This window comes from Gloeophyllum trabeum, assembly GCF_000344685.1.
Source record: "Gloeophyllum trabeum ATCC 11539 unplaced genomic scaffold GLOTRscaffold_00010, whole genome shotgun sequence".
NCBI lineage: Eukaryota > Fungi > Basidiomycota > Agaricomycetes > Gloeophyllales > Gloeophyllaceae > Gloeophyllum > Gloeophyllum trabeum.
The window spans coordinates 1,530,286-1,539,829 of NW_006920419.1; the positions used below are offsets into that span (position 1 = coordinate 1,530,286).

The following is a 9,544-nucleotide window of genomic DNA, read 5'->3' on the forward strand; positions in this document are numbered from 1 at the left end:
CACGTTGCGGTCAACACGGAGTTGAACGCGGTGAGCACTTAAAAAAGTGTAGGAAAACGTCAGTACAGTATGTAGCTATCACACACCGGGGCTAAGTGAACCCTCGTCGTATTGCGAACAGATACACGAGTACAGGAGTATTCCTTAGAGTAGAAGGTAGTAGTTGTCTGCTAAGCTACGTATATCCAAACTTCCTTCTAAGTCGCGTCGCGACCAAACATACTCAAACACGCGCCACATGGGCGCTTCCCCTTACAGATGAAGAACGGATGTCTGAGGGTGATATTTATCGCGCAATCTACCGCGGTGAGCCGGGGGAGGAGACGGATGGGGTCCCTGGAGTGGCACGGTTCTATGATGACTTCGATGTCCCGGCTCCAGACACAGGGAAACCTCAGAGTACTGCTGCTGCCCGACTGAACGAGGAGCGCGGAGACCGGTTCTTTACGAAACGCGTGTTGCGTCGCTGTGTTCTATTATCGGTGGGCATTCCTCTACATCGTTTCAAATCGACAAAGCAGCTCTTGCTAGCCATCCGGGATGCCATCAATGGTATGCATTCGTTCATTTATGCATTCTATTGGCTAAGTTATTTTTTAGGCCATAGGAACATGTGTCAAAAGGGCGTCATTCACCGCGATATCAGTCCCAATAACATTATGATTAGTGTCGATCCCGAGCGAGATGGACATGGATTCCTCATCGATCCTGAACTCGCTCTGGCACCAACCATGGCGAATTACGCCGAGGAGTCAACGATATTCACCGTATGTCCAAAACTAACGTGCAAACTGCCATTCTAACGTAAATTCCCTAGGGAACGTTGGCATTCGTGGCGAACGAACGCCTTGCAGAAATTGAAACAGCAGTGGAAGAAATAGGACTTCGGGCAGTGAAAACAGCGCACCAAGCGTGGCATGACCTCGAATCAGTCTTCTGGGTCTTACTTTTCATTCTGTTGCGGCACACGCAATGCCGCATCGAGGGTGGAGACAGGCGTAAACACCTCACCGACACGTTTGATATGCCAAATCATACTCACCGGAACGGACTACTCGCCGACATCATGCAAAGTATGGTGGTCACGCGCAATACACCTTTGACTCTATGTATCCGTCGACTGGCGGAGGCCGTCTTCAGCCACTACATGCCATTCTACGTGAAGCTCAAATTTCGCGAGGATGAAATCAACCTGCTCAGGCACGAGCACATCATTGATAAGCTTCAAGCCGCGCTGGACAGTGAAGGATGGCCAGACGAGGAAACTGATGGCGCCATCGCTTTCGAGCAGACGGAGAGGCAGAGTGCAGCTGAGAAGAAAATCGTCGCGAGCCCCATCGTGGGTTCCTTGACTTCCGCTATGAAGGCTGGTGTTTTTCTTGCCCCAGCGAAGATCAAAGCATCCAGGGCGCGGTCTGCCCCAAGACTCGTAGCAGCTGCGCCCAGACCTGCCAGAGCCCCGCACGGGCAGGCGCCTGTGGTCTCAGACATACCCCACCCACCTGCGCCGGCGGCGCGCAGGTCCGACCGTCTCGCGACGAAGCGCAAAACGACCGACGAGGATAAGGCGCGGTCGAGCAGCAAAAAGCCTAGACGTGCTGGTGCCGGTGTGTGCCTCGCGCAGGACAACTTGGATGCGCCCCGGCGATCTGCGCGCAAGCAATCCAACTCGTCTCAGGCTGGGCGCCAGGGTGCCAGCGCAGGAACGCGTTCTCAGATGCGGGCGAAGAAAGCTTGACACGCCGTCTCGTCATCCGTGTTATCGTTGTTATCGCGTGATTTATCGCAGGACTTCGCTTTGGGTTTCTTCTCTTTGCAAAGGCTCGTGGATACCCGTGCTAGAGAGGACATTTGCTTTAAGTTATACTGTATCCCATCGCGTGCTGTACCACTGTTTTGAATATATATTACTCTATCTATACCGCTGCTTTTCCCGTCCTTGTAACGTCTCCCGAGCCAGGATCCCAGGCACGATGAGAGCCGAGTGACATACTAGTGAGTGAGATATGGAGCGTCCACACATCTCCTGTAGAGCGAACCAGCCCATCCCTTAAACGACAGCCGCGGCGAGTGATCCTCGCGGCTCTGCTGACGGCTATTCTAATCACTCACTGTTGGTGTGTCAGCAACACGATCACATACAAAGACTAGGGCCGGGAGATAATGCAGGACAGCCGGCCGTGACCCTACAGAGCGCTGGAAGCCACCAGACACACACGCATCCATGTGGGCAACTCGCAAAGAGTAGGTACGGAACGGGCTCGGGGGAGCCACGGCTTACCATGGCCAGTGGAGCGGAGACCGACCGAATGCGCACAGCGCGCCGTCGTAGGACATGCTACTTGCGAGGGCGCTGGTGGGAGGCGAGTGGCGGGCAACGGCGCACCTGAACGCGAGTAGCTGTAGGAAAAACAGGCGTATGGGAGGGAGAGCGGTAGAATGGGGAATGGGTAATGAATAATGATAGCGACTTTGGCGATGGGACGCGGACACAAACCCGGTCTCTCGCGGTGCATCTGGCGGCGGCGCCCCGACTCTCCGCTCGCGCGCGCGATACGGGCGCGATGATGGCAGTCGTCGCCGCGAGTCGCATGAGGAAGCAGCGGTGGATTGGCATGGGGGAGCAGAGTGGATCGCCCTGAGGCTGCGAAATGCGCGCTCGCCTGAATTAATCTCGGGAGCCGCTTTGCGGTACCGGCAGGCCCGGTGTTCTTCTGCGCGTTGATGGGGAAGGCAGAAGACTCGGAGTGCCGCGCCCGCAGTCGAGGCTGGAAAGCGCGAACTAACTTAAGCTCAGGGAGCGGTCACGCCCGGTGAGCCTCGCATCCCCTCCTGTCTCCGCGAGTTCCGCAGAGGTCCAGTGTACGGTGGGCGCCACCGAGTGGCGCCGAGTTTGGACATGTTTGGTTACTGAGTGATAGATGGATGGATTGGGCAGGCGGATCGTTAGACAACTACCTCTGAATCTGCTTAGCTCAATTACCTATCTTGTATCTCTCGCAATAAGACGAGGTTCCATTTATTGGTGTGTGTGTGACACAAGCTAACTGTACTGACTACGGAGATTCTACACTTTTTTAAACGCTCACCGCGTTCAAAAAACTACTGTTTGTTCGCGACTTATTGCATAGGTACACAGATACCATCTATTACTCAAAAATCGAACAAAAACAATACTCTATGGATTCGAACTCATTCCCAGACCCGCCGACGTTCATCGACGGCTGAGCGGTGCGATTACTGTTCCGCCCTGCATCAACCCCAGCACAATTCATGCCAGCAAGGCCGAATCGGCGAGGCGCATCCGGCGTCTGGCCAGCTAGCCGTATAGAGGAAGCTGCAGGCTGAACCGACAGGATCATCCACCAACTGTCGATGCAGGCACTGACCTCGAATTCCTACGAGGAGATTTCGGCGATCGTCGAACAATTAGAAGAAGAGTTGGACTGGTTTAGGGATACTGTTCGGACTGAGGCTGCAAGTAGGAACCGGGAGATCAAGAGGGATGAAGGAGACCGTGTACAACAGACTATGCACAAAGGTGCAGAAGCCATTAACTTGCTCACGGCTAACCTCGATCATATGGAGGCTCGACGCGTAAAACGCGAGCTCGAGACGAGGTCTCCGACCGCTAGACGCGCTACGACGCATCCGCTGAGAGAACGACCTGCCACCCCACGTCCGTTGCACGAGTCGAACCCGTCATCGGGGCTATTCCTAGTCCACCCGATACTCGCCCCGATGTTCAGCAAAACGTTGGCGCACAGGTCGACCCGGTGCAGATGCCCATTGCGGAGCCGGCTCCCATACCAATAGCAGCTCAACAGCCGCCATTCGGACTGCCAGGACTACCGCATCCCCCGCCAACCGGGGACTATCGCATGGAGCGTATCCACCCGTACACGAGCGCCCTTTGGAGAAATGCCGGGTTCGTTCGGTATTTCCCTGTGACCGGACAAACTGGCGCAGAGAACGCCAACGCTGCTGAAGATCATAGTATTACGGCGAGGACAGGAGGAGCCGCCCCAGCAGATGAGCAAGGCTCACGCCGAGGAGCAGAGCCCCGCCCGCTCCAATGGACCAAATCCCAACTCAACAAAGTGGGATTGGCCATCTGGGTCCAGCAGAATGGACGCAATACATCAGCGATATGGGCATGGTATCGGACTGGCAAACAGATCCTGTTATTCAGCGATCCATTGGTAAACTATTTGCTCCCCGTCAGCTGAATGAGGATCAGGCTACGTTTGATGGTAGGGTGGCGGCCGTACAACAGCTGATCAACCCTCCCAGTCAGCCAACACCCAGAGATCAACAGCGTGACCAGAGCCAGCACAGAGTGCGGCCCGACGAATTCACTGTCGATTATGATGCTGCTCAGAATGGACGGAACATAGGATCGAGCCCCGACCACATCTGTCCCCTGAAGCTGGAGGGAGTAACTCCAGAAGTGCCCTCCTCGACGCAAACACTTACGTCGAACCAAAATAGTCGCAACGTGACAAGAGAGGCTAGTCAGGCAAGTGTCCACTCGACCTCCTCTCAGGACGTGAACATTCGTCGAACCGTTGCGACGAGGGGCTACTCTAATGAGCCTCAGGCCATCGGGACTGTGGCCCACGGAAACGAGATCGATGGCAGTACAATTCGCCTCGATCAAACTAATGATGTACGGCAAAGTAATATGTCTCAGCCCACTGCACTAGTACCGTACATGCGTGCTGCGCGAGGTGCCAATGGCGGCAGTCCAGGCGGCGACCCCTCCGACGACGGTGATGACAATTGTCGCGGACGAGGTAATGATGACCGTCAAGACCGTCCTCCTCACCTACCTCCAGACAATGGCCATAGATCGCATCCACCGGACCGTAGGCCTGTAGGACAACCTACAAGTGGCTCTGGTGGTGACGGCGGAGGCGGAGGCAGAGGCGGGGGAGGAGGCAGAGGAGGCCCAGAAGACTCCTATAACTCAGGTCGACGTCAACGACGAGTCGCTGTGGTAGTACCTACAGGTGGTGCAGGGGGTGGAGGGGGCAGAGGAGATCCACCAGGAGGAGGTGGAAACCCTCCTGGGGATGATCCCTCTGATGACGATGGAGATAACGATGACAATCCCAGGAATATCAGGTGTCGTAATTGGCAGCGAGCAGCTACTCCCGCGCATGAATACGAAGACAAACTTGTAGAGAAAGCATTGATGACAATACGTAGTGCGCGTCGATGGGCTGCGCCCTATACTCTGGAGACACGAAACTTTAAGCCGGCCGCCAAAAGGTTATATGATGGCAGGGCGGATATACGTTTCTTTGAAAAGTGGCTGTCAGACATATTGACAGACTTCGACCTCATGGCATAGGGCGTGATAATTATGATCGCCAGCACGTCTTACTCGTATCTAGATATTTTGAAGGCGATGCCGCCAAAGGGTTCTATCAGGAAGTCCAGGATTACAACCGAGAGAAAGACAAATGGACTTTCCCTGAAGTCATAGTGGGACTAATCCGTCACCACCTCTATGTAGCCACTTCCAAGGAGGCTGACAACATGTATGAACGGATTACATATTCAATGAAGCATGGCATTCGGCGCATGGTAAATGAACTCGAGTACTGGGGACGCAGACGAGCTGCCAGGCCCCATGAGTATGACATGAAGAAACGTATATTTGACAGTATTCCTGACTGGATCCGCTATGATTGCTTATACGTTCGACTGCTGACTCCCGAGGAGAGTCCATTGACTACAGTAGTCGAGCACATAGAGGCCCTGGAAAAAGCTACAGTCCCGGACAAGCAAAGGCAACAAATTGATTTCTGACCGAACGAGATTTTTTGGCGGGAAACCGACTTCAGATTTGGACTCAGGGAGGCTGGAAACGTCCAAAAATGAGGTCCCCTTATTTTCCCACGACTTTTTGATGTGGCCAAAATTTTGGGCCATTTCAACGACATTCTACACGGTCACCGGACCTCCCAGGTCACGCCCGGAGCATTTGGGGACCTGTAAACCCTTGCATGGAGCTGCATCTAGGCTTTCAAAGACTTCGGACCTCCTTCTGAGGCTGCCCACTGGCAAGGAAGTTCAAATTTATGGCACATGTTACCTTGATTGCCATATTTGGCCCACACTTATGAGAGCTATTATGGCATACCGGCTGGTCCAATTATTAGATTTAAGCCGGAATCAGACTCAGCTCATTGAAAAGAGTCGATTGGCATATTTTCCGCATTTTTCCCGATTTGTTTTGTATACGGCCAAAATTTTGGCCCATCCCGACCTGCTGCAGGGGGTTTATGGGAAATCGGCTCGTGCCAATCTCTTCTTTAGAGTCTAAATCACTCATTTCTGCAATAAAATTGGGGTTCCCACGGCTGCTGGACCTCAGGAAATCTGGTCACCGAATTTGTTGTCTTTGGTTGTCCGGGACTGTAGCAAATATGAGAAGTCTACATTCAATGCTAGCAGTGTGCATCGAGGATCTCAACCACCCGCACCTACTCGGTCCAATGCTCCCCAGCAAGCGAAACCGACACAAGTCGCTCAGCCAATGCCCCAATCCCCAATTATGTCGGGAACTGGGCAGCAACAGCGGACGGGTGATAATGCATGATGGTCTCGTCCTCAACAAAACTTCCAGCGTCCTCGACAACCAGCTCCAGCTGAGAACAGTCGCTTCATTCCTCGTCGAACTAATCCGGCTCCTCAACGACCTAATCAGGATTGTAAAGATGCTCCACGAGGAGCGACTAGTGGCCCTACTTGTCAAGCGACGAGTACAGACTCATGTTTCCGCTGTGGTCAGAAAGGACACTTCAGCAAGGATTGTCCTACTCGACCAAAAGAGCATATGAGAGCCATGGATGACAATCAGGGTGAAGACGTTGCAGAGACCGTCCAACCTGAAATGGAAGATGAGTATGAAGCACCGGAAGGTGATGGGTTAGCTGAACCCCTCAAGGAGGATGAGTACGACTTCTACAATCAGGAATATGATGGTGACCAATATGACAACGATGAGCCTGAATCTGACAACAGAGTTGGGCTCATGCACTACAAAGATGATGAGGCCAACATTGCTGACTTTATACTGTCGGACGATGGCGAAAGCCCTTATGAGTATCTTACCGCCATCCGTGATCTATCAGATGAGGAGATATTATCATCGGGTCATGATGCATGGGCAGATCACCATCCTGAGTTATCTACTCAAGGAGTTGGATCTAGTACCCTGGACTCGGATGACAAGACAGTGCATACAGTATTCGTTGGAGATGATCCATTGTCCAACGAATATGAGATGTCGGTTGGTCCAGTGCCACCTCTGGTTAGTGATCTTCAGTGCCGAATAGATGATCTCGAGTTCGAGAACCAGTTATTACGGGAATCTAATGAAGCACTTGGCCAGGAGAATGATCAACTGACTATGGATAACCGTGCACTGCTACAGAAACTCGGGATATGTGATGCCCTTAAAGACGATATCTTAAGGTTACGAGCGCGCATCCAGGAGTTCGAATCCCAGGATGTTCCGCCGTATATCTTGGCCATTAAAGAAGTTAAGACACCTACAACTTCTGCGATCACTACCCCTGTTGATGGCGACTTAGTGCCAGTACGTAGCCGATTGGTGTTACGTGATACGCCAGGCAATCGCCCAACACGAACGAATTCAGAGCGTCAATGCATGACTGGCTACATCCGCATCAATGGTATATTGGCCCATGCATTGTTTGATTCAGGCAGCACGCTTGACTGCATTAGCCCGGACTTTGCGTGTATTGCGAATATCATGTGTTTTGAGCTGAATAACCCCACATCCCTTCAGCTCGGCACTGTGGGTAGTCGCTTGAAGGTCAACTATGGTGCTCATTTGAAGCTTTCGATTGGCGGTCACTCCATTGATCACTATTTTGACGTGGCTAATATCGACCATTATGATATTGTAATCGGCACACCGTTTTTGCGCGCAAGCCATACGATTATGAACTTCAAGGATAATACATTATCGGTATTCGGGAAGATCATTCCCTCACCTCCAAAGGGGGAGGGACAGGTTCATACGAATCACATAAAGAGCAGGAAGCCTGCCAAGACGGATCAATCCCATAAACCAGAATGAATCCCTGGCGTGGCGACGGTCACGCCGCGGCCAAAATGGCAAGTAACTGTTGAGGAAGTGCCAGATGAGGAATTCACAAGGCCTCGTCAATACTCGTCTGGACCATTGCTGGAATTAGTTGAGGATGACTTAAATCAACCAAATACTAATGATTCGTTATACGGTAATCAACCTGGTATCGGTAATACTAAAGGACCTATCGAGGACAAATCTCAGCCTAAGTATCCTCCTACACGAGACGCAGAGACTCAGAAAACTCGACGAAGGGTCCCAGTCAGGCAATCCAGCAAACGGATGGGCGATGTGAATCAGAAAATACCATTGTTGGGTATGGATTTTGCGCCTACACTTCACTCATCGTATGATGGTCCTCGAGACAAGTACGGCAATGAAGACCCGTTTGGAATTGATGAGTCAATATTGGACACATTCGAGGAATGTATTCGGCATGCTCATGAGCATGGTGATTTCACTGAAGAAGACATTCCACAACTTAGAGAAGAATGGTTGGAGCGGTGTAAAGATCTAATGGGAGATATTCCATTGAGACTACCCCCATTGCGGCCTATCAATCACCACATTCCTCTCAAGGATGATAATGCTCAATATAATTAGCATCTGCCTCGTTGTCCAGAGTCAATGCGACCGTTGCTTTTAGCCAAGATCGAACGGTATAAATCTGCGAACTGGTGGAAAGATGTAACAGTCAGCCAAGCTGCTCCTCTTCTATGCATTCCAAAGAAAGATGGTCGTTTGAGGACAGTGGTGAATTGCAGACAGCGTAACGACAACACTCTGCATGACATAACACCATTTCCAGACCAAGATCAGATTCGTATGGACGTTGCGAAGGCTAAATTCCGCTCGAAAATTGACATGTCGGACGCTTACGAACAAATCCGAGTCGAGCCAAAGGACGTATGGAAAACGGCATTCGCCACTATCTACAGTACTTTTCTCAGCTACGTTATGCAGCAAGGCGATACAAACGCGCCGGCTACATTCCAACGACTTATGACGTTCATATTCTGTGAACTCATTGGAGTGTTTGTACCTGGACTTGTACCTGGACGATATCTTCGTATTTTCGGACTCTATTGAGGATCATGAAAAACACTTAGGAATGGTATTCGATCATCTCAGGCAGTATCAATTGTATTTGAGTAAAACTAAGTGCAACCTCTATTCGAAGCGAATGGACTGTCTTGGTCATGTAATTGATGATCGTGGACTTCATGTGGACTCAGACAAGATGGCGCGCATATGTGAATGGAGAACGCCTCGTAACTTCAATGAAGTACAGCGGTTCCTAGGCCTTGTGCAGTACCTCGCACACTTTATGCCTGATGTGACAGCCTATACTGGGCCGCTTGCAAGCATGTGTCGAGATAATCGCTCATTTTCTTGGCAACCAATGCATGATAA

General features: G+C 51.6%; 3 protein-coding genes across 3 annotated transcripts; all 3 read left to right on the forward strand.

The window, feature by feature from the left end:
* Nucleotides 1-269: 269 nt before the first annotated feature.
* Nucleotides 270-1,738, forward strand: GLOTRDRAFT_131164 (uncharacterized protein; the record flags this gene model as incomplete). Its single annotated transcript, XM_007869920.1, has 3 exons — nt 270-552; nt 601-767; nt 818-1,738. 3 exons carry the CDS (start codon nt 270-272, stop codon nt 1,736-1,738), a joined length of 1,371 nt encoding a protein of 456 aa, XP_007868111.1.
* Nucleotides 1,739-3,375: 1,637 nt separating this feature from the next.
* GLOTRDRAFT_131165 (uncharacterized protein) lies at nt 3,376-5,003 on the forward strand (the record flags this gene model as incomplete). The annotated part of the gene is made up of 5 exons (XM_007869921.1): nt 3,376-3,597; nt 3,660-4,202; nt 4,241-4,669; nt 4,707-4,796; nt 4,881-5,003. The coding sequence occupies 5 exons, from the start codon at nt 3,376-3,378 to the stop codon at nt 5,001-5,003; spliced, it is 1,407 nt and encodes a 468-aa protein (XP_007868112.1).
* A 1,853-nt stretch (nt 5,004-6,856) lies between these two features.
* On the forward strand, nt 6,857-8,119 carry GLOTRDRAFT_131166 (uncharacterized protein; the record flags this gene model as incomplete). Its single annotated transcript, XM_007869922.1, has 1 exon — nt 6,857-8,119. The coding sequence occupies one exon, from the start codon at nt 6,857-6,859 to the stop codon at nt 8,117-8,119; it is 1,263 nt and encodes a 420-aa protein (XP_007868113.1).
* Between the last annotated feature and the right edge of the window lie 1,425 nt (nt 8,120-9,544).